At 47.6% G+C, this 23,936-nt stretch overlaps 1 protein-coding gene and 1 long non-coding RNA gene across 5 annotated transcripts; one reads left to right on the top strand and one right to left on the bottom strand.

Annotated features, from left to right (window-relative positions):
* Nucleotides 1-254: 254 nt before the first annotated feature.
* SLC1A6 (solute carrier family 1 member 6) lies at nucleotides 255-19,086 on the bottom strand. Of its 3 annotated transcripts, none has more exons than XM_019719267.2 (10): nucleotides 18,709-19,086; nucleotides 12,699-12,910; nucleotides 11,764-11,901; nucleotides 10,022-10,226; nucleotides 9,177-9,219; nucleotides 8,369-8,712; nucleotides 5,949-6,182; nucleotides 4,229-4,423; nucleotides 1,538-1,672; nucleotides 255-552 (listed from the first exon to the last, which is right to left on the bottom strand). In XM_019719267.2, exons 2-10 carry the CDS (start codon nucleotides 12,901-12,903, stop codon nucleotides 357-359), a joined length of 1,695 nt encoding a protein of 564 aa, XP_019574826.1. In that variant the 5' UTR covers nucleotides 12,904-12,910; nucleotides 18,709-19,086; the 3' UTR covers nucleotides 255-356. The 3 variants fall into 3 exon arrangements, with proteins under 3 accessions (XP_019574826.1, XP_074194137.1, XP_074194138.1); XM_074338036.1 differs by having other exon boundaries at nucleotides 12,699-12,935; nucleotides 18,709-19,084; XM_074338037.1 differs by lacking the exon at nucleotides 18,709-19,086 and adding an exon at nucleotides 18,511-18,531.
* LOC141572700 (uncharacterized) lies at nucleotides 17,224-23,910 on the top strand. 2 transcript variants are annotated; one of them, XR_012498080.1, is made up of 3 exons: nucleotides 17,224-17,377; nucleotides 19,510-19,615; nucleotides 23,312-23,910. It is a non-coding gene; the product is annotated as an uncharacterized LOC141572700 (long non-coding RNA). The 2 variants fall into 2 exon arrangements; XR_012498079.1 differs by lacking the exon at nucleotides 17,224-17,377 and adding an exon at nucleotides 17,391-18,436.
* The last annotated feature ends 26 nt before the right edge of the window (nucleotides 23,911-23,936 follow it).

The following is a 23,936-nucleotide window of genomic DNA, read 5'->3' as shown; positions in this document are numbered from 1 at the left end:
ACTTGAAGCGAGTCTTGGGGACCCCACCAACACAGAGGCCATGAATATTGTTTTATGATGAGAAATAGTGGTTTTCCTTTATCTCCTTCAATTCTGCTGCTCCTTGTGAAAGTAAGGAACATAAGATGACCCCTCACCTTATTGAACCAGCAGATTCCCGAACCCCCAACTCCAGGGAAAACATTTCCATTCTGCCTTGCTCACCACCCTCCCTCAAGTTTTCAGCATAGGCTCAGAGAGAAACAAAGACCATGTACATTCCTGCTCCTTTATCTCAGTTTCCCCCAAACATGCCAAACAGAACATGTGTGTTCAGTGCACGGTCATTCAGGCAATGGGGCTTCCCCAGGACCGCCTTACATGGCACTCTCGTTGCCTCCCCTTCCCCTGGACGTTCCCTTCTCTTGTGCCATGAGTGACTTGTAGGGCTTCCCCAGGCTGGGGAGGGTGAGCTCAGCTTCCTGTAGCTCCAGCTCCCGCTGAGACAAATGCTCAATAACTGCTGCTCCAATGGAGTCCCCCAGCACATTGGTCATTGTGCGAAGTCGGTCACTAGGCAGGGGAGAGGAAGGGAGAGGAGGGGAGAGAGAATTAACCATGTACATCCATTAACCAAGGCTTGAAGAGCACTACAGGGGAGAGGATGAAGCAGAGGGGGTACCCTGTGTCTGAGAATTGGGGGTTCACGTTCCAGTCCAATCCCTAGCCATGCAGGTGCCTCCCCCTCTCTGTCCCCAGGTTCCCCTCCTAACGGATGCAGAATGGACCAGCTCTGTTATGCTCACATTTGATCTCAGCAATGAAATTTTTTAAGGACGTGAACATCCAATATAGAAAATTAAGTGTTGTGAGCAAAACAGCATGTAGAATGAGGAGGTCCATATTTATTTTATGTAAACCTCCTGTTTTTCAAGTTGAGACTTTAAAAAAAATATATATTTGTTGGGGGCAGCCGGTTAGCTCAGTTGGTCAGAGCGCGGTGCTCTTAACAAGTTGCCAGTTCGATCCCCACATGGGCCACTGTGGGCTGCACCCTCCACAGCTAGATTGAAACAACTACGTGACTTGAAGCTGATGGGTCCCGGAAAAACACACTTAAAATAAATAAATAAGAGTTTACTTCTATTTATTTATTTAAGTGTGTTTTTCTGGGACCCATCAGCTCCAAGTCACAAAGTTGTTTATATATATATATATATATATATATATATATATATATATATATTTGCAAGCCAGCTCTGTCCCACAGATCACCTTTTTGTGACTGCTACATAAAACAGGTAAAAAGGCAGCCTTTCTGGCTGATGGGTAAAGCCCCTGTTGCTTTTCTCCTCTCTGCCCTACTTCCCAAGGTTAATTCTATAGAATTTGGGATCCACAGGCCATAGTTTGGAGTATTCTCCAAGGCCCTCCCTTTATTCTAAAATCCTAGAACGCTGTGTCCCCTGGAATGAAGGCCCACAGGTTGGGGTGCGGGGAGTCCTGCAGGGAAAGCAGAGGGTCGAGGAGAGACAGAAGCAGGGCCTGACATACTCACAGGAACCAGTCCACAGCTATGATCAGCGTGATATCTTCAGTAGGCAGGCCGACCGACGTGAGCACAATGACCATCGTGACCAGACCCGCCTGGGGGATGCCAGCAGCCCCAACACTAGCTGCTGTCGCTGTGATACTGCAAATGGAGAAAGAGAACACAGAGGGGCAGGAGGAGGAAGGGCAAAAAGAGGAAGAGAGTAAGAAAGGGCACAACAGAGGGAAAGGGTCAGCTCCCTAGGGCACCTTAAATTAAAATCCCCCAAATAAAAAGTAGGTCCAAAGTGACTTTCATTGAGTGCCAATGCAGACAGGTCCTCTCATCCTTTGCTGGGACCTGGAAGTCCATCTAATGATGGAATTTGGGACATTAGGACAACTCATATTGTAGATGCAAAAGTAGGTATTTAAGCCACCTTGCAGGCTGGAAGAGGGCAGAAGCATCAGCCCAGGCAGCAGCTGTAAACCAGAAGTTTGAGTTCCCTGTACGCACAGGTACTGGAAGTAGGTAGGTCAGTACAGACAGATCCAGCTGCTGGGAATGAAACTCTGGAAGACGGGACAAGTGTAGAGCTAAAAGAAGAAATTGTCTGTGATGCTGAGTAAATTTTAAAAAGAAAAAATTACACACGGTTTTGGAAAACTAAAAGGTAGAACCCCTGGGAGATGAGAGAAATGGTGGTCCACCATCCAGTAGAGGGACAGAGTGGATCAAGAGTAAGTTAGGTTTTAGCTACGGCATCAACTCTGATTGCCTGGCATGGTGTGCTAAAAATTCTAAAGCCACTGAGCTCACCAGGAAATGTGTCAAGTGTCCTGGAGTTGGCACCCCTCTTCCTGGTGGCCTCTGAAGTCCCTTCCCAAATGTTATAATTACCAACGTGGAACCACTCGGGACACTTAGCCCAGACGACGTTTCTATCAGAACAGTGATTGAGCAAACGCTTGGGTTGGTGGACAGAGAATGGTCCAGCAGACTCCTATCATTAGCCATACAACCTTGGACATAAACTCAGAGCCTCCATTTCCCCATCTGTAGAATGGGAGACATACAGCTACCTTGTGAGGTTATTGAGAGCAGTAAAAGAGCAGAGTGCTTCACGAATGGGGCTTCCAGAAGGGTCATTATCATCATTATTTTAAGTAAGAGAGACTATCTCCCCTAAACACCAGCACTGGCATAACCAGTGACCTGTGGGTGCCCTCGGGAGGCACACGGCATACTCTCAATGGGATGAGCTCATTGCAGCTGGATCCCAGAAGCCAAATCAAACTTCCTTGAGTTAAGTCCAGATCAAGTCCAAAGTAGGAATTCCCAACCAGCCAAGAACCTGACCCTTGAGCCTCTATCAGCACAGGTGTCACACGAGTCTGTCTTCTTCCTCCAACAACAAATCCCTGCATAAGAGCAGAGCCCTGCAGAGCTGTGTCCAGCAGGTCCCAGCCAGCCTCTGCGGGGAGTCCATGCAGAGTCCTTACCACCAGGAGCCCAGGCCAGGAGGAAAATCCTCAGTGGCACATTCCCAGAACCCTGAGTCTGCTGTGTCACCGACCTCCAAAGAGACCCAGTGCACAATCCGGAGGGTGTGTCTCACAGCCACATCCCCAGCTCCTGGGGCTGTCTGTACTACGCCAATAAGTACTTGCTGAACAAGAAGTTATTCCCTAATAGTCAACACTTAGGAGACCTGTGTCAGGGGAAACAGGGAATAGGAACAGCAGCCCCATGAGCTCCAAGTACTTCCTGCCCACGTGAAGGCGGCAGGGGACGCTGAATATGGGACAGAAGCAAGCAGGGTCTGCTGACTCAGACTCTTCACCTGAGCAAGAGAATCTCAGATCTTTGCCCACATAGACCTTTGCTTCCTGGCCCAGCTTCGTGAATGCCTGCTCCGTCCTCCCAGCCATCCATCACTCCGCCCACCCTGGCGCCGAGCTTACGGGACTTCTGGCTCTCTTACCTCTTCCCACTCGGTGACCTTGGGAAAGTGACTTAACCTACCTCAATTTCCATTTCCTCCTCTCTAAAACGGTAATGATAATTTTACCCACCTTTGGGTGTTGTGAGGATCAAACACACAAAAAAATGAACACAAAGGTACCTTAAACAAAATTGTTTACAGAGCTTTCCATAAATTAGCTCTTTCAACTAATATTTATTGAGCATCTACCACATGCTAGACACCTAGAAGCAAGATGAATAAGTAAAATGTACACTAAGGCAGCTGGTGCTATGAGGAAATGGTGCAGCCTCAGAAAGTCCAGACGGCAATTTTAAATAGGGTATTCAGGGAATACTTCCCTGCAAAAATCTGAAGGAAATGATAATGTTTGCTGTTATTTTTACAATGACTAAGTTGGCACCTTTGGGTGACGGGGCCCAGGAATGTGTATTTTTAACAAGAGCCTCAGGTTATTAGGAAGCATGAGTCATACTTTGGAAAATACTGGACAAAGGGACCTCCCACAATAGCATGAGACAGGAGATCTGACTGGAACACCTTGCTGGAACACACAGCCTCAGGCTGAAGTCTCACCTTGACCCTCATCCAGCCTGGGTGACTGGGCCCTGCCCACATCCCTCTCTAACATCCAAGGACTCCCTTGACCTGTAGCGGAGGCTCCCTCCTCCCCTAGCCAAGCTAGTGAATTCTTAGGTCTCACCTGCTGGCGGGTCCCACCAAGACCATCTCACCTGATAGTTGTGATCTGGCCCAGGTTGAGCTCGTAGTTGTTGACTTGAGCGATGAAGATGGCAGCCAGAGCCTCGTAGAGGGCAGTGCCATCCATGTTGACAGTGGCCCCCACGGGCAGCACGAACCTGGTGATGCGGCGGTCCACACCCAGGCCCTCCTCCAGGCAGCGGAAGGTAATGGGCAGTGTCGCAGAGCTGGGGGAGAGAGAGCCCAGGGGGCTGAGAGCAGGGGATGGCCGGGCAGGGCTGGAGCAGCAATGGACCAAAGGAGGGCTCCCCTTGAGAACATTGGAAGGCCAGGTGGGAGGCAGAGAGAGGGGCGGATGGCAGGTCTCTAACATTTCAGAGGCGGATAACTGCATGAGGAAGAGGGACTCCTCACAGCACAGAGTACAAACCAATGGGGTCCTCCAGGCTGAAGGTCTCTTGACCCACTTAAAGCCAATAACAAGGCTAATTACTAGACTAATCGATGCCACTAGTTCACTCTAGCTATCCACTCCCAGAAAGGAGAGGACTAAGGGTCGTCTGACTTGCCACCCCTCAGGGCTAAGAGAGGAATGTTACAGAGGACCCTTATTCCCGATTCCCCATGTTTGGTCTGGGAGTGACCTCAGCTACACTAACCCTCTTGGCCTCTCTCCCCACCACTTCCCAGAGGAGGAAGAGTGACTTAGCTGATTGGTGAGTTTAGTCAAAGGAGTGGGCATCTCATTTGGGGTCAGCCAGTTCACAAAACATGGGGTCTGTCTGGTCAGCTTTGTGTCATGCAGTGAGAGGGCCTATACGGAGGGCCTTTGGGTGTCCAGCCCTGTGGTGACCAAGTGAGTTTAATTCTGGGGTACAATGGCACCAATCCTACTTGGCCACAGATCAAAAGGCACATTCTCTAATCAGCATTATGGGCAATAAAAAAATGGTATTTTTCTTATCACAAACATCTTGTTGATGTTTATGATACGTCTTTTTTTTCCTGTGCAAGTATTTATTTATTTTTAATTGAGATATAATTCACATATAATGTATTAATTTTAGGTTTACAACATAAGGATTTGAGATAGATAGATAGATAGATAGATAGATAGATAGATAGATAGATAGATAGATAGATAGATAGTGTGAAATTATTACCAAAATAAGTTTAGTTAACATCCATGACCTGGGAGGTTGTCACTGTGTGAGGGATAGAAATCATAAATGTCTAACTATTACATTGTTTGGTGCACCTGAAATTAATTTTAAAAATATATACAAAAAATAAATACATAAATACATAAATAAAAAAGATATGCCTTAAATTGTTTTGAATTTGGATGATGGGGGGAAATGAGCTCTTTATTAACCACCTAAAACCCCCTCCAAAAGGAGAAGGAAGCCAAGAAAGCTTCCAGACACCATCTCAAAAGAAGCGAGACACTCTGAGCTAGAAAATGACTGAGAACATGGGGCATGTTGGAACTTTCATCCTAACCTCAAAATTGGCAGCTGGTTCTCCTCCATATAAAACAGAGACACAGGAAAGGAGCAAAAGGGGTCAGGAGAGCCAGCCCAGGACAAAGATTGGTGCCCGGGTGAACCACCTGGAGAATTTCAGGAGCCCCTGACATTACTGAACAACTCAGAAGAGGTTCCGTAATGGAGGGAGTGTGGGTGTCCTAGAAGGGCCCGTGAAAGACAATGAGCCTAGGAAGGGTACCAGTGGTGGGGGATAAGGCCATACCTGGAAGACGTGCCCATGGCGGTAATGAGGGCCTGCAGCATGCCCCCAATGAAGGGGAAGGGGTTCCGGTGGGTGACGAGGAAGTAGATAAGAGGCAGGACACCACCAGCATGAAGGAACAAGCCCACAATGACGGTCAGGGTGTACATGCCCAGCTGACCCCCCAGGACGGCCATGTCTTCCATCTCTAGGATCTTCCCAGCAATCAGGAACAGGATGCCCACAGGTGCATACCTGGGCCAAGCCAGACACCTGTCAGGGCCCCCTCATGACTTCCCCTACAAGCCTGGAGCTGGCGTCCCCAAAGGCTTTGCCCATATAAGACCCTAGGCCAGGCAGTACCCACCATACAGCACCCTACTCCACCCCAACTTCCCCATACATTAACAAATGGGGCTGGTCCCCACAAATGCATCCCACCTTCCCTTGCAACTCACCCACAGCTCAACCGCAGACAGCAGAAAAGTTCTTATAACTCCAGGGCATGCAATCTTCTAAGGTCTCGCCTTCATCCACTACCCCATTCAAGTAACGCCCCCCACGCCAACTAATCACTGTCCTCAGGAGTCTTTCCCTAGACACTGCCCAGACAACTGCCATATCTGGCCCTCTATCTTTCCTTATTCGTTGCCCCCAACTCTTTGTTCTGCATTTGTCACTTTCATACCCCTATTGTCTGTCCTATAAGTGCATATTCTCACTCATTCACTAGCCCTGAACTATTTCTCCTGGATTTCCCATGGATATTTCATTCACTCAAATATCTACTGAGCACCTACTATGTTCCAATTACACGGTCCCTGCCCTCAAGGTGCTTACATTCTAATGGAGGAAATCGGTGGTGCATGTGGAGATTTGTAATTAAAAGCTTCAGGTGGTGAAAACTGCAAAAGAAAGTCACTGAGTGGGGCTGCTCAGCGTGAGAGGTTGGGGAGGCCTCCTCTGAAGAGGTGACATTTAAGCTGAGGCTTGAACGATGAGAAGCACCCATTATATCTAAGGGGGAAGCATTGCAGGCACAGTACAAAGCCCCTGAGATAAGCGTTAGCTGGGAGTATTGGAGGAGCAGAGAGGCCAGTGTGGCTGGAGCGTGAATGAAAGGAGAATAGAGGAGACAGAAGAAGCAAATTCATTGGGGGCTCACCTGTTTCCCCCCCCACAGACCAACCCATTGCTTAGTCTTGTGAGTTTCTGCCAGCTGTGCCAACGTTCACCCATCACCAGGCTTCAATTGTTATTCCTCTCTCCTTAGAAACTGAAGTCTACATTTTGTCATTGTCATGTGGATGTACTGGAGGAAGTGGGGACCGCTTGGTAAGTTGGTGCAATAGCGTGGGTCAGAAATGACAAGACTCAAGCTAAGGCTGTGGGAACGAGGATGGGGGGGACCTCACCAGTCCTATCTGTGTTCCCCAAGCTGGGCTCAGGGTCAGCCCTGGTCAGTGGTGGTTGTTATATCTCCAAGTCTTGACGACCTACCTCTATGATTACTCTGTAAACCCCTTTCCCAACTCCCTCACCTCCATCCTTCCATCTCATCCTCTGTAAAATTCCTCAATTCGGGATCTTCTTTCCTCCTATACTCAGCCACCTGGTACATGTGGATACTTTCCCCAACCCTGCCAATGACACCACTAGAAACTCATGGTTCCCCATTCAGTTGAGCCTTCAATACTCTTTCTCAATCTTCTTGCTTATCCTTAATAAGCCCTTCTTCCCTTTCCTCTCAGCTGCTTTTCCAAGCTCTTAACTTGGCCTCTAGCCTCCTACTTTCAAATTATTTGGGATGATATACAGTCTTTCCCAATTTGGAACCAGACAGTCTTGTGAACATCTTCCACCGCCACTCCCAAGTTAACAGACACGCCCGCCTTCCCGAAGTCCTCACCACTCTCCAAACAACTCAGGTTCTTTTAGGTTTTGCACGTTCTCTTCCCTCTGCTTGAGGCGCCTCTCCCCTAGTCCTCAGGCCCAGCTCACGGGTGACCTTCTCAACGACTCCCTTCTCCCCTTCCCAGGCAGAGTTCACCACATATCCCTTCATTGGCTCACTTCTCCATGTTCCCAATACTTTGTAATGTTCCTTTGCTATACAACCTTCCATCTTGTAGTATATTGTTTAGTATGTGTCTGTCTTCCCGACACTCTGTGAGCTCTTTGAGGACAAGGATAATGAATGAGTGAGTGAATAAATAGATGAACAAGGAAGTAAATGAGTGAATAAATCATTGCAGAAAGGAATGAATGAATACGAAAATGAATGCGTAAGTGAATTAACCAATACATACATAATATAAACGACTTTGGTCAAATGGTCCCAATGACCCTATCGGCAGCTGCCCCACAGCCTGACTTCCCAGCCCTGGCTCCATCCTTCCCTTGTGCCATCACGACTCACCCCATCATAGCCCAGCACTCACCAGATAATGATGCCCACCAGCCTCATAATAGCCTCATTGAGGCTGTCGAAGAAGTCCCGCAGGACTCGGCCCTTGTGTTTCATGCCGCCAATGACCAGCCCAAAGGCCACAGAGAAGACCACAAGGCCCAGGGCATTGATGCCATTGGCAGAGCCAGACACAGGCACCGTCTCCTCAAAGGTCAGCACCTCCTGCAGGGTGCCCAAGGCCCGCGTGACATTTTCCAGGATGCTGGTTCCATTCTCCATTGAAGATGGAGGAGGCATGGAGGCGCTCTGCTCGGATCCGTTCTCCGTCCTCACAACAGTCCTGGTTACCAACCTCGTGCTGTACTGTGTCTTGAACTGAAATATGGAGCCAATGCATCAGAATCAGCTGGAGAAACGTCTTTCAAACACCAATCCCTGGTTCCCACACCCTGGAGAGTCTTAGCCAGGAGATCTGAACGAGAATGAATGGTTTGACCAATGCATAGAAAAACAAGTGAATGAATAGGTGAATGAGTAAGTGAACAATGCATGGAAGAATGAGTGTAGAGTCTGCATTTTGCACACGATTTGTGGGCAATGCTTGGACAGATTTGTGGGCCTGTCTCCTACAGGCAGAAGCCTTGGTTCCTCCTCTAGTACCATTCCCAGGAAGCCCTTGGCCTACGTCCTTCTCTCTACCCCTCCCTTGATCATCACACCAATGGCCATTGCTCTCTCAGGCCCCTCTTCCCACCCCTCACCCCTGGACCATTCACTCAGCAGCAAGCTCCCCCCACCCTCCCAGCCTCCCTGATCAAACTCTGTACATCCCCCCTGACCTGTTTGAAGCAGGCCTCCACAAGGTTGGGTGGAAACATATTTCTGCAGAAAAACATCAGGTGAAGGGAAGGGGTTAGATGTTGGAAAGTGTCTAGGGAGATGATAATAATATAATAGTACAGGTGATAGTAATAATGGCAGCCAACATTTGAGCACTTACTCTGGTCCAGGCTAAGTAAGCTAACAAGCTGATTTAAACACTACGTAACCCTAGAAGTGAGTGCCACTGACGTCCCCATCTTACACACACACACACACACACACACACACACACACACACACACACGCACACACGCACAAAGAATTTATATAAGTTACCCAAAGCCGCACAGCTGCTAAGGGGTGCCGATGGAGCTCAAACCCAGGTCTGTCTGAGCCCGTTAGTAGGACCCTATGCCATCATAGGAACTTCACAAACACATGCCAGCGATGCCTCAGGAAAAAAACAACAGACAGCTCCTGCATTCCTCCAACTGCCCTCCCAAGTCAGGGGCTACGGTAGAACGATGGCTAGCCTTGATTCTGGCTGCAAAATCTTGAGCTCTAAGAGAATCATTCACCCTTCAATTGAGCTTGGGAACAAACACCACCTATCCTGAGCCCATCCCAAAATGCTGCAGTTATCACCTCCCGAGGCTAAGGGTCTAAAGATCCTATCCTAGGAGTCAGCTGCTCTCAGAGGATTTGTACGAGGCTCCAAGGCAGAACATGGGTACCAGTAAAACTAGGCTCAACGTGGGTGTTGCATTTCCAGGCTGGGTCAGCCTGTCCCCTTTGTCTCTCCTTGAACATAGGTTGTTGCACGTAGGGCTGGAATTCCCATCAAAATTCAAAAGGTCGTCACCTGACCAGGTCCATGAAGGCATCGGCTGTAGGGATGGTCTCAATCCGGCCCTCACGATGCAGCCCCTCCTTGGAGCCCTTCCCGGGATGGATTATGGTGACCATGAGGATGCCGATGAAGACCGCAATGACTGTAGTCACCATGTAGTACACAGCTGCCCGCATCCCCATTCGCCCTGTCGCCTTGTTATCCAGGGACGCCATACCTGGAGAACAAGTGGTGCAGCCCCAAGCAGCCCCGTCCACCCCCACTCCCACTCTCCCATCCATCCTCTTCTCCCTCCCACACCACCAGCTCAACAACCATTCCACCAAGCATCCCTTCCTCCTTCACCCCACCCTGCACCCACACCCAGCACCCACACCACCACCCTTTGACCCATATCATCATTCTCCAACCCCTATTCTATGTTCCATGTACAACTTCCACCTGCCCTTTTTTCCCGGCACTGCCTCACTAAGCCTTCTTCTGCTCCAAGCAAACCTTTTCAACCCCTATGCTACCCTCCATTTACCCCTATTTTGCACCATGACCTCACTGTCATTCCACTTTTCATCCCACTATCCTCCCCATAATGACATACCCCTCCCACCCAGCTCACTGTGCACTGTCTATAGTAGATGCTTTTGGTGCCCTGTCCAGACACCGTTTACCAGGCTGATACACCTATCCTTCAGCCACTGAGTGTGTTGGCTGCTAACAGCTCATATTACCCCCGCCCCCTGAGAACTGCCTTCGCAAAACAGGAGCTACCTTACCCAGAAAGGCCCCATAGGAGACCCACAGCCAATGACTGACTGATACAGAGATTTAAAAGTCCAGCTCCTTTGAATCAGATGGGATCAGAGTTGGAGGGAACAATTCTGTAGCGTGGCTCATGCTCCAGAGCTCCCCATGGGATCAGGCCGAGAGGCCAACCTTCTACTGAACACATGTCCCTGCTTAGCTTCTTGCCCCACCCCATCCTGCCCCCCTCACTTCCTCATGAGTTTCTCATAAGAGTTATCCTCAACAAATTGCTTGCACAAATATCTCCATCGCAGGCTCTGTTTCCAGGAAACCGAACCCAATAAACCATTCTTTCACACCTTTACCTTCGTGCCTGTTCCAAAACCTGGAGATTGACAATCAACCACCCAGGGGCCAAATCTGTCCCACTGCCTGTTTTTGTAAATAAAGTTTTATTGGGACACAACCATACCCATTTATTTACGTATTAACCTGCACCTGTTTTTGTGGTCCAATGACAGAATTGAGTAGTCATGACAGATACAGCCCTAAAGCTGGAAATATTTACCTACCTGGCCCTTTATAGAAAACGTTTGCTGACCCTTTCATAGTCCATCCATGCTTCCATTCCACCCCCCACCCACCATCCTGTCCCCTCCATCTCAGACACCTTCATCCACGTCACCTCCCTGACCATCCACGCCATATTCCAGCTACCTTCCCAGGCTGCCCCACCACAGCCTTCTTTTCACCTCTGGATGATACTAAGCTGCTGGCAGGCTGGTATTTTTATCTCCAGTGAAAACTACAGGAAAGTTACTGAGCTAAGTGCTGAAGGTTATATGGGGTCTGGAGCCTGGGTCTGATTAGGACCCTGCCTTTGGCCAAGGACTCGGGGCTTGGTGCACGCTCCGTGTCTGAGGTCCTAAGTGCTTGGGACCACTTTGGCTCTAGGTTCAAGCCTGGGCTCTGGGGTGGGTCACGGAGGCCAACACTGGCCTGGGCTCTCTCACCTGTCACCAGGCTGGAGACAATGAGTGGCAGCACCAGCATTTGCAGCATCCTCATGAGAAGCTCTCCAGGGAAAGAGAAGTATTTGATCTGGCGATAGGTGAGCTGGTACGGGCGCAGGGCAAAGGCCAGGCTGATCCCTAAGGCCAGAAAGATGTCCATGGAGTGGAGTTTGGGTCCCTTGGCCCCAAGCAGGGCCATCCATCCCGTGAACAGTATGCATGGATAGGGGTGAGAGAAAAACAGAAACATTCTATATGAGAGTGTATGTGTGTGTGTGTGTGTGTGTGTGTGTGTGTACATTGTGGAAATGTATGGATTGATGTTACCGTGTTAATACTGTGTAAATTTGTGTGTAAAGGTCTGCACACATTCGTGTGTACATATGCACACATATGTGACAGTGTATACTCATTTGTGCTCATGTATCTGTGCCTGTATGTACGGACCCATGCACATGAAACGCATGTTTTTCCCATACGTGTATATGTGTGACTTATATATATGTAGTTTTCAAACGTGGAGTGTATGTGTATTTAAGCTTATAAGTGTGCCGATGTGTGTGCAGAGGAATGTATGTTCCTGTGAATGTGTTTCTAAGTTCTAGTATATGTGTGCAACTATGTATGTGAGTTTATGTCTTTGCAACTGTAAGTTTTGTGCATGCATAAAAATGTTTGTGTGTTCATATGCAGAAAGTGTGTTTGTATAGTATGCAGATATGGACATATGCACACATGCATATACATATGACACTGTGTACACACACAGCTGTGTTTGCAGGAGTGTGCACTATTTGTGTCAGTGTCCCTGAGGTGGAGTGGCTGGTAGAATGGGACATTTGTATGTGTGCAGGTAAGAATGAGGAGGCAGAATGAAAAGACGAGACGTGTGCACAAGGAGTTTCCCTGGAGTCCCGCCCTCCCAGCCCACTCACCAATGATCACAGCGCTGACTGTCAGCAGGATGAAGGCGTTCCTGCGCAGGAAGCGCAGCACGTGCTCGCGGGTCATGGTCTGCAGCCGCAGGCGCGTGCGCAGCGCTCTCTGCTGCAAGCTCTCCTGCAGCCGCTGCAGCCAGCCCAGCCGGCCCAGTCGCTGGCCACTCTCCCGCAGGAACAGGCTGTTGCCGTGGCTGCTCATCGTCTATCTGCGGGGGACAGAGGGGCCCGGGCCTGGTGAGGGGACGAAATAGAGGGCGGATGTGGGTAGAGGGGGAAGGGTGGAGGAAGCCGCTGAGGAACTCGGAGAGAATCCAGACAGCAGGGAGGGACGATGTCGATCTGCTGGGTTTGCCCCAGCGGAGACGCCTGAGAATACTGCCCAGGGTTCAAGGGTCACGTCCTGGCAGAAAAGGGTCACGGTGTCAGAATCGCTGGGCAAGAGGCGGTGAAGGAGACCACAATATAACAGATGCTTTTGCCATTCCCTGACTGCAGCCCTCTCCTTGTTTCATGAGATCGTCACAAGCCATTGCCTGCCCCGGCTCGCAAACCAATCTAACAAGCCTTTGCAGAGTGCCCACTGCATGCAGAGCCCTAGACATGCTACCTTGGGGCTAGCCCCCCAAATTAATATCGTTTGGTGTCTGGCCTGGAGGTGCTGACACATCGGCTTTCAACAACAAAATCAATGACAGCGACGTGGAAACAATCTGTTTCTCTTGTTGTCTCTAGACTCAACCTACTCCTGTCTTTCACAGTCAAAGGTTTTCCTTTTTCCTCATTGGTGAGCAGGTGAATCTGTGCCAGATACTGGAAAATACATATTTCTAAGTATGTCATGTTAAAGACTTTCCAATGTAGAAGGAAGTTGCCCTAGACGTTTTACCTCTAGCTTTACTCTTGTTTGGAATTTGTTCTCTCAATACAATTACTGAACAACTCTAAAAAAAAAAAAAAAAAAATCAATGACAGCAAGAGCCTGGCAAATAGTGGGTGCCCAACAGATGCAGCTGCTCTGCAGGAGGGTCCTGGTGCAGGAAGAGGGGGCAGTCCCTTGGGAAGGAAATGGTGACAATCCTGGACCCCAGTGGCTCTTGAGGACCCATCTTTGAAGGGAAATGTGGTGTTCTCTGGGGTGCCGGGCATTGCTTCCTCAGCTTCAGACTTTGCTGTCTCCTCTTTAAATTCGGCCACATCCATATAACCTTATTTACTGTCTAAATAAATGTATCTAAAAGGGAAACTTTAGATAAATTCGGTCATTACTTTAGGTCATTACTAAATTATAGTTTAATACAGCTTAAATACAATGCATATAAAAATGAACACCTGCCTCCCCTTTTACCAACTAAACACCTTACACGTAAGGGCAGCTTGACATGTGACTTTCATGAGCCTGAGGAACTTATACCTTTGTGGACTCCTTCCTCCATTAAAAAAATGAAAAGTACGTTTTACAACTGTATTGATGTATAGATGAATATATTATTTTGGAACTAGGTAGAGGTGATGGTTGTACAATATAGCAAGCGTACTAAATGCCACTTTAAAATGGCTGGTTTTCTGATATGTGAATTTCATCTCATGTTATTTATTAAAATATTTCCTTTGACCTGCAAGTTTAATTCTTTCTTCTGATTTTAAAGGAAGTGAAAACATTTCTGTGGGTTCCTAAAAGGATCGTGGGCCCTGTGTTGTCACACAACAGCCTAGCAGACTGTCCCCCCCCATGTCTTTCCTTAAGGAAAGAAAAGTGTGTGAGACTGTGCATCTCTGGGACTGTATATTTCTCTCTATTTAGTCTCCAAAAGAGGGTTTGCAGCCAAAGATGAGTAAGATCCCTCACGGGGGGGTGGGGGGGTGGGGGGTGGGGGGGACAACTTAAGCCAGGCGGAACCCCATGGAGACCACCCCCCCATGAGCTGCCTTAGAAAGATTTGGGAAGGGGCCTTGTCTCCCCTCCCCCCTGCCTGAGAAAAGCGGCTGCTGGCTCTGGCTTTTCCCTCTCACCTAATTGGGGGAAAAGTCTTGAGAGTGATAAGATTAAGCTCTCTCTGCTCAGCTCTGCGAAACAATTTCAACATGTGATATATGTCCCTTAAAAGAGTTGCACACCTCACCTCAAGGACTTTCTGCTTTGGCTGTTTGAAGATCAACATAACTGGTTTGGGTTGTTTCTATAACGTGATAAGTGAGTCTCACAGACCGTGCCAAAAACACTGCTACTCCCTGGTATACTTATCAATAAAAACCTCCAGGCGGCTTTGTTCTGGGCTCCAGTCTTTCACGACTGTGAGACCCCTGGCCTTCTGAGATTTAACTGCACTAAGTCTCTGTATGTTTCTTTCTTAAAAATTTAATCCAAAGCCGCCCCTTCTCGCACCCTCACTACCCGTGTTGCGCTGGACGCGACAGCCCTGGGCCTCCAATTCCCGAAGGGTACGCAGCAGCGCCTCTATACAGATCTCACAGCAAAAAATGTGGCAGTGCCCCTATTTCAGGGATGCTGGGAATTCTGTTACCCCTCTACATTCATGCCCAGGCAAAAGGCTGACCACTAGAGATGGCATCGCCCAGGCTCCCTTGCCCACTGGCTGCCCTTTCGGTCTGGCCAGTGGGAGGCAGCAGGAGAGGGGAGGGTGGGAGGAGGGGCAGCTCTGATTCTCCCAGCTCCCCCTCCACACCCCGTTTGGCAGTGGCTGTGCCCCTGCACCTAAGGCCGCCGCTTGCATCCGACAGTCCTCTGTGCCTATTGGACATTTGGGCATCTTCGGGAAAATGTCTGTTCAGTTCCTCTGCCTGTTTTTTAATTGGACTTTGGGTTCTTTTTTATTGAGTTGTGTAAGTTCTTTATATTTTGAACATGAACCCCTTTTCCAATATTTGGTTTGCAAAACTTTTCTCCCATTCAGTAGGTTGCCTTTTCGTATTGTTAATTCTTTCTTTTGCTGCGCAGAAGCTTTTAAGATTGATGTAGTCCCCATCTGTTGATTTTGTTTTTGTTGTCTGCGCTTCTGGTGTCATATCCAAAAATCACTGCCCAGACCGATGTCTTCTTCCCTACGTTTTCTCCTGGTAGGAGTTTTATTGTATCAGGTCTTACGTTTAAGTCTTTGATCCATTTCAAGTGAATTGCTGTGCGTGGTGTGACACAGGGGTCCAGTTTTGTTATTCTGCATGTGTTTATCCAGTTTCAGTTTTCCCAGCACCATTTGCTGAAGAGACTGTCCTTATCCCATTGGGTGTTCTTGGATCCCTTGACGAGATAGAGGTGCTCTCACTACAGTAGCAATCCTATCACAATATACAAATGTATCAAAACAACATGGCGTCTACCTTAAATTCACACCATGTTATATGTCAAATATATTTCGATTGAAAAAAAAGAAAAACGGACAAACCTCTGTTGCAGCCACCACTCTCCCTGGGTCCCTCTCCTGCTCCCTCCCTGCGACTTCCCACTCAGGCTGGTCCCTGAGTGCTACACCAGCCATACCGGTGTCCCTTAACCCTGCCCATCGCTTTGTAAATAGTCCTTAACTTAAAGTCTTTCCAATCCCCCCTTTTGAGTGTGCTATTTCATGACTGATACACCAGATTCAACTCACTCTTAGAAAAAACTCTCTAAGCCAAAGGAAGACAGTAAATATTGTATCCTGTGTGGAACTCTGCATATTTGGTTTGCCTGAGTGTGCTGTACCAATAAGAACTTGGTCTCGCTCAGCTACTCTCTGAGGGATCACAGCTCCTAATACCCATCCTGGCCACCCCCCAGCCACACCCCCACTGCCTGAATTCATCCAGGTCAGGTCTGGGAGTCGGTAGGAAGTCTCAGTTCTACCAGCATGTAGGTCCCTGGACTTTTTCTTTTTTTTCCTGCCACTGGCTTAGTGGCTACTTTTTGAGGTCACTGTCTTCCTTGCCCTCCTCTATTTCCCCCATAACTGAGGGATGGGACATCTGCCTGAACTTTCCAAGTCTAAGCCTCTGGGGCCCCAATGCCAAATCCCAATTGGGGTCTTGCTCCAAATGGATCCATCGATGCTGCTTCTCACCTTGCTGTGGAAAATCTCGGACGTGGGACCACACCCCACACAGTCAACCCAATTTCTCCCTCTCCTCTCTGTATGCTTCCAGTCACTGAGTGGTAGCTCAAAGCTACCTGTGGGTCCCAAGAGAGTGATCAGCTGAGACCTAAACTAGTCACAACAACTGCAGAGTTAGTTTTGTCTATTTCCTTGCTATTCCTTACAGAAAGTGGTATGGTACAGAGCAGGCATGGACAAACCATAGTCTGAGGGCCAAATCCTGCCCACTGCTTGTTGTTGTAAATAATGTTTTATTGGCACACAGCCACACTCATTCCTTACATATTATCTGTGTGCTATCATGGCTGAGTTGCGTTGTTGGGACAGAGATTATATGAGCCACAATACAATCTCTCTGGCCCTTTATTGAAAAAATTTGCTGACACCTGGCCTAGCAGAAGAACATATCTGAGCTCTTATTTCAGACCCCACTCTACAGGGCATCTTCTATGTGGCTTCGATGGCCCAACGCATGTGATGTTTAGAACAGCGCCTGGTGAGCACAAAATAGATGCCAACAGCGGTTGATAAAAAGCAGAAACCCAACACACAACTGAAGACAGAAAAAGATGCTGAAGTGGGAAGGTATCTTCTTATCAATTTTCTCAGTCCTATCTGCATCACTTGTCAAGCACTATCTGACTTACAGTGGTTTTCCCAGGACCTCGGCTTCCACTGGGGCCTTTCGCAGTCCCCCTGGGAGCCCTGGCCGCGTCTACCCTACCCTGAGTTCTCTTTTCTAGTCTCTCCTGGCCCTAGGCATTCTCTTGACATTGTATCTTAGGTCTTGTTTGGGAAACGGCCCTTCTAGTGTCCTCAGTCTCTGCAGGAGCTCAAGGATGGGTCTCCCACCTGGGTCCCCCAACCTCCAGGCTCGGATGAGAGGTGCTGGTGGCACCTCTGAGCCAAGGGAAAGAAAAGAAGCCTCTTACGTTCTAAAGCTGAAACAAGGTACGGTGAACAAAACAAGGTTGCTTTCCATATATTTTCTCAACACTCTGCTAGGAAATCACAAACACCACACATCACACACACACACACACACACACACACACACTCGGTCATACAACCTCATACAGAGAACTGTTCAGACATACAGCCCCACACACCTTCAGAAATCCAGTTGCACTCATGCAGCATCAGTCATACAGTTCCTGCACACACAAACATATGCACACACACTTGCCACATTCATGTACACCATCCGACAGACAACCCCACAAACACCTTCGCAGCCCTACACAACTCCCCTTTGTAAATGAAACTCCATACAGGCAGTGACAATCAAACAATTCCTACACACACACACTCACACACACACACACACACACACACACACACACACATTTGGCACACAGGACACAAAACTTCAAACATTCAAATTTATTCCATTTAAATATTCAGCCCCACACACCTCTTTGAGAAGCAACCCCACTCATAAGTTGCCTCACACACGCACACATCCCACCACCTCACACACATCTTTGGACCCAGACCACCTGCAGTGGTGACCAAAGTCTCGGTCACAACCAGGTCTGTCCAGGGTTGGAGGAATAAACCCGCTGATAGATGAGGGACCAAGCCCTGGAAAGGGACGAGGCATCAGGCACAGAGATGGAACCTGCCCAAGTGTGGAGACCACAGGTAGAGGAATGGGGTGGGGATGAGGGGAGACAGGCAGAGAGACCCTGGGATTGGAGACGCGGGAGGAAACTCACCAGGGCGACCCGGAGGTGAGCGGCAGCGACGAGGCTAAGGGTCAGGGAAGAACTGAGACAAAGAGCTGCCAAAATGGGAACAAGGACACAGGTGGCGCTTCACCCCCTGACCCCACAGTGGGCCAAACCCGCCGGAGATCCCTCCTGCACCGAACTTCAGGGCCCCTGCGCTTGACCGGCCGCCGTGTCCCCACTCACCCGCGTCCGGAGCGGCGGGGTGGGCCTACCCGCGCCTCGGCCTGCGCGCTGCGTCGGGATGCAAGAGCCGGAGCCCCGCGAAGCGCCCGGCTGGGGCAGCGGGGACCCGCCAGTGACAGCACAGTGCTGGCGCGGGGACCGGACCGCGGAGGCACCGCGCGGAGCCGGGAAGCGCTGTGCAGCGGCTGGGTTCCGCGAGGGCCGTGAGCTCACGTGGGTGCGGGGCGCCGCGCTGCCGGGGGAGGGGGCGGGATCCCCTCTGGGACGCCCCCCGCCTCCCCAGCGCCCAGACTCCGCAGCTTCGCTGGAGAAGCTGCACCTCGTGTTTGCGGAAGGAGGGGGATCCTGGGTTGGGTGGCCTCTCCCGCGTCCAGCCCCCGCCCGCAGCGCAGAGCCGCGCCTCCGAGCCCCCGCCTCCCGCCGCCTCCGGAGCCCTCCCCAAGACTGTACATCCCTAGAGAGCCTGGGGCCAGCCTGGCACCACTGGTCTGGCGCCCACATCCCGGGGGGAAGGCGCGGGCGCGGGCGTCCCAGTAACCCCGTCCACCGCGTGGGTTCCTCAGCCCCACGTCTCCCTTAGGGTTCACTTTCTGGCCTTGGCTGCTGTGCGCCCTTGAGCCAGCCCCTCTTCCTCTCTGAAGCCTGGCTTTCTTAGCTGAACAACAGATATGACTCTTCTGACCTCACAGAAAATTAAAGCGCATGAGTGGAAATGCTCTGTGCAGCGTGAAGCACTGTGCAAATGGGAGATGGATAATTCCTGTTACTATTGTAATTAATATTCTTCCTTTCGGCCTTTAGCAGCAAGTTGATCGGACAGTGCTGATCCTGCTTTTCTTCTCAAACGGTACTGACTTGCTTCCAACATGTCCCGCCTCTCCTGAAAGCTAACTGCCATTATAAAAAGGTGAGCACAGGACTACACACCTGATAAAAAAATCAATACATGTGTGCTATTATTACTGTTAATATTATCAAGCAATTGTTGATGGCAACTTCCTAGTCTAGACAGGCTCTTTGACTGATATTTAAACTGCAGACTCCTATGAACTAGATATCACTACCCTCATTTGCAGATAAGGGGACAGGAGCTCAGAGAGGTTCAGTAATTTGCCCAAGAGAGAGCCAGAGAGCAGTACCTCAATTCCAGCTCTTTGTACACATAGAACGGACTCTCCTCCTTGGCAGTACCTCCTAGCTAGGTGGTTCTCGAACTTAGCAGTACTTGAGAAGAACCAGGAAAGCTTTTAAAACTTCTGATGTCCGGATGTCACCTCAGACCAATCACATTAGCGTCCCTGGGCACAGGGCTCAGGGCTCAAGCATCCGCATATTTTAATGCTCCCCAAGTGATTTCAATGGGTGGCTAAGGTTGAACCCCTGCCTTAGCTGTCAGGTTCTCCTGGGCGGCACCTGCAACTGCTCCCTGAAGGCTCTCACGCCCTCCGCCTGTCACTGGCTGTGCACGGGTGATTCTGCATTCTTCTCTAAGCCTAGAACTCCTGGCTCTTACACTCACTGGCTCCACAAATATTTCTTGTGCCTCTGCTGTTCAACAGGCTGTACTAGAGGCTGGAGACTGAGTGGGGAAGACAGAACACCCTTGCTCTTTTACATAAAATAATAAGTAAAATAGCAGCAGTTTTCAAGCTATTGGGTCTCGGAACCCCTTTACACTCTTAAAAATTGTAGAGGACCCCGCCAAACTCACCATCCCATGATTTTTTAAAATCAAATTCCACTAGGGAGCATCCCACAACATACCTGACCAGCGCTCCTCCAAACTGTCACGTCATCAAAAACAAAGAAAGTGTGAGAAACTGTCTCAGGAGATTAAGGAGAACTGACTAATATAATATGGGGTCCTGGAACAGAAAAAGGATGTTAAGAGAAGACTGAGGAAATCTCAATACAGTGTGGACTTTAATAATGTGTCAATTTTGGCTCATTAGTTGTAACAAATGTGTCATACTAATGAACGATATTAATAACAGGGGAAATTGTTGGGGTTGGAGGTACTCCCTGTACTCTCCTCTCAATTTTCCTGTAAATCTAAAAGTGTTCTAAGAAATTGTGTCTGTTGATGAAAAAGATCATAGAGAGGGAATGGATGGAAAAGGTGAAGGGGAATAAGAGGTACAAACTTCCAGTTATAAAAATAAGTAAGCCACAGGGATGCAGTGTACAGCACAGGGGATATAGTCAATAATATTGTAGTAACTTTGCATGGTGACAGTTACTAGATGGTTACTAGACTTGTCGTGGTGGTCAATCACATCATAAGGTATATAAATGTCAAATCACTATGTTGTAAACCTGAAATTAATATTAAATTGCATGCCAACCATACTTGAATAAAAAAATTTCAATAAAAATAAAATAAAAAGATGCTGGAGGACTGCAAAGAATTTCCATCTATGTCGGTTATACCTATTCATCTTTACTGTAGGAGAAATTAAAATTGAAGAATGTTTTTAAATATTTATTCATTTTAACATAAAAATACACTCATTACATGATTACATAAAGAGTATATTTTTATGAAAAATAACATTTTCCAAAACAAGAAAAACTTAGTGACAAGAGAGGCAATGTTTCACACTTTTGCAAATTGCTTTGCTAGCTAGCTCAATGGAAAGAAAGTAGGGTTCTCATGCAGTTGATCCTTATTATGTGCACACCCCATATTTGCAAATTCACCCACTCGCTTAAACTTATTTGGAACCCAAAAATCAATGCTCATGGCACTTGTGTGGCCATTAGTGGACATGCTCAGAGTGATGCAAAATTTGAACTGGCCAACGTGCGGGTTCCCAGTTGAGGTTGAACAAGGCTATGTCTGCCTTCTTGTTTCAACTGTCATACTGTAAGAGATGTCCTTTCCATGGGCTATCTGGTGCCACATTTTTCTGTTTTTTGTTGATTTTACTGTTTAAATTGGCCCCCAGGCATAATGCTGAAGTGCTGTCTAGTGTTTGCTAGAACAAGAAAACCGTGATGTGCCTCACGGAGAAAACATGTGTTACATAAGCTCCGTTCAGGCATGAGCTATAGTGCTGTTGGCTGTGAATTCAGTGTTGACAAATCAAATACACACACACACACACACACACACACACACACACAAGGTCTGACAATTAAGTTTGTGACTCATCCTAGAAAAAGTGCTACATACCTCATTGCTGAATATCACTACGGTCACCTTTGAAGTACTCCCCTTGGGAAGCTATGCACTGATGCCAGTGCCTAGTCCACCCCTCAAAGCAATTTTGGAACTCTTTTTCTGGAATGGCCATCAGAGCTGTCGTCGTATTACCCTTGATGTCCTGAATGTCATCAAAATGTCTTCCTTTCACTATTTCCTTTATCTTCGGGTAAAGAAAGAAGTCACTGGGGGCCAGATCAGGTGAGTAGGGAGGGTGTTCCAATATAGTTATTTGTTTACTGGCTAAAAACTCCCTCACAGACAGTGCCGTGTGAGCTGGTGCATTGTCGTGATGCAAGAGCCATGAATTGTTGGTGAAAAGTTCAGCTTGTCTAACTTTTTCATGCAGCCTTTTCAGCACTTCCAAATAGTAAACTTGGTTACTGTCTGTCCAGTTGGTACAAATTCATAATGAATAATCCCTCTGATATCAAAAAAGGTTAGCAACATTGTTGCAACAAGTTCACAAACTTAATTGTCCAACCTCGTGTGTATGTGTGTTTGTGTGTATATAAACAGAAACACACATAAAACAGAGTTAGGCATTGATTGGTTGTTGACTGGTTGACAAAACTGTTGTGACCAGAGGCTCACAGAAACCTAACCCAGTATATCTCCTTAGGAACAATGCTTTATTTGCTAATTAACTGTGTGCGCAACTTTACAGAACAAAACTACCATAAATAATGAGAATCAAATGAATTTGTTATGATGTATTATTTTGGTTGAAATATATAAAGACAATTCAACCTCACATAAACAGGTAATTTAGAAAGGGAAGAATGGGATTTATAGATGATGTAATACAGAATTGTACACCTGAAACCTATGTAATTTTACTAACAATTGTCACCCCAATAAACTTTTTAAAAAAATAATTAAATTAAATTAAAAATAAAAAGAAAGGCAAGAATATTTTAACCTGCTTTTCAGGTAATTGTGGCTATTCTTTGAGACTACACCAAAATTTGACACATTTTAGTTTCCTAAAAGATAGTTGCAGTGTGGGATCTGAAACTGTCAGTGAACTTTTTGTACTCTATTAACATTAAAATCCATTGAGTGCATCTTTACCCATGCATGATTTTGAAATATGATGCACTAGTCATTTGAAAAATGTTAGTTCACTGAATTACACAAATCTTCCAAGTATTAACACATTTCATTATTCAATATCCAAGATGAATGCAAAAAAATGCACAATTTAAAAAAATCAACATTTGAAAAAAAACAGGATCAGAATTCTTGATTTTCCTTTTGTTCAGTCTGCCATATAACTTGGCTCAGAGCTCACTGATTCTGTCTTTAACATTTTGATATTTAGCTCACCATGTATTTTTGCATAGATTTTGTGGGGGTTTTTTTAATTACTGACATTGGAATATTATTTTTTTACAGGAGAATATCTTTATTACCTCTTAATGAGGAAATGATAATGTAACTACTCATATATCTCCAAAGAATGACTCATAAAGAAAAAAAATACAAAAATTGCTGTATACCAGAAGCAATGTGTAACACAGAGCGTTGTCATGATGGAGGATGATTTATGGCACACTTTGAAACACACCTTCTCTCAACTGTAGCTCACACCTGACTCATTGCACCAAACAATGTTACGAAGGTTCCACATGCCGCTTCCCGTATTGAAGATCCTGCCTTTCCGTTGGATGGGACTCAGAAGCAGCATTCACCGTATTTTTTGATCACAACAGAAAGGCTCTGTGTCACACATCACTTCTAGAATGGCAATTTCTGTCAAATAAAAACATGAGTGTCTCCTCATCCACCTTTTTCACTGGATCTGGCACGATGTGACTTTCTAGCTCTTCCCCAAAGTCAACGTGACCATGAAAGGTAAACGTTTTGAATCCATTCAGGACATCGAGGCAGCCACGACAGCACAACTAAAGACATGCATGAAAGAGGACGTCCAGAACTGCTTCAGAAAGTGGCAAGAACAATGGAATAAGTGTGTTCGAAGTGAGGGGAAGTGTTCTGAGGGGGATTAATGGCAACATGT

Source organism: Rhinolophus sinicus, linkage group LG07, assembly GCF_036562045.2.
Source record: "Rhinolophus sinicus isolate RSC01 linkage group LG07, ASM3656204v1, whole genome shotgun sequence".
Classification (NCBI taxonomy): domain Eukaryota; kingdom Metazoa; phylum Chordata; class Mammalia; order Chiroptera; family Rhinolophidae; genus Rhinolophus; species Rhinolophus sinicus.
The sequence above is the reverse complement of the archived record's forward strand: the minus strand, read 5'-3'. Positions and strand labels throughout refer to the sequence as shown.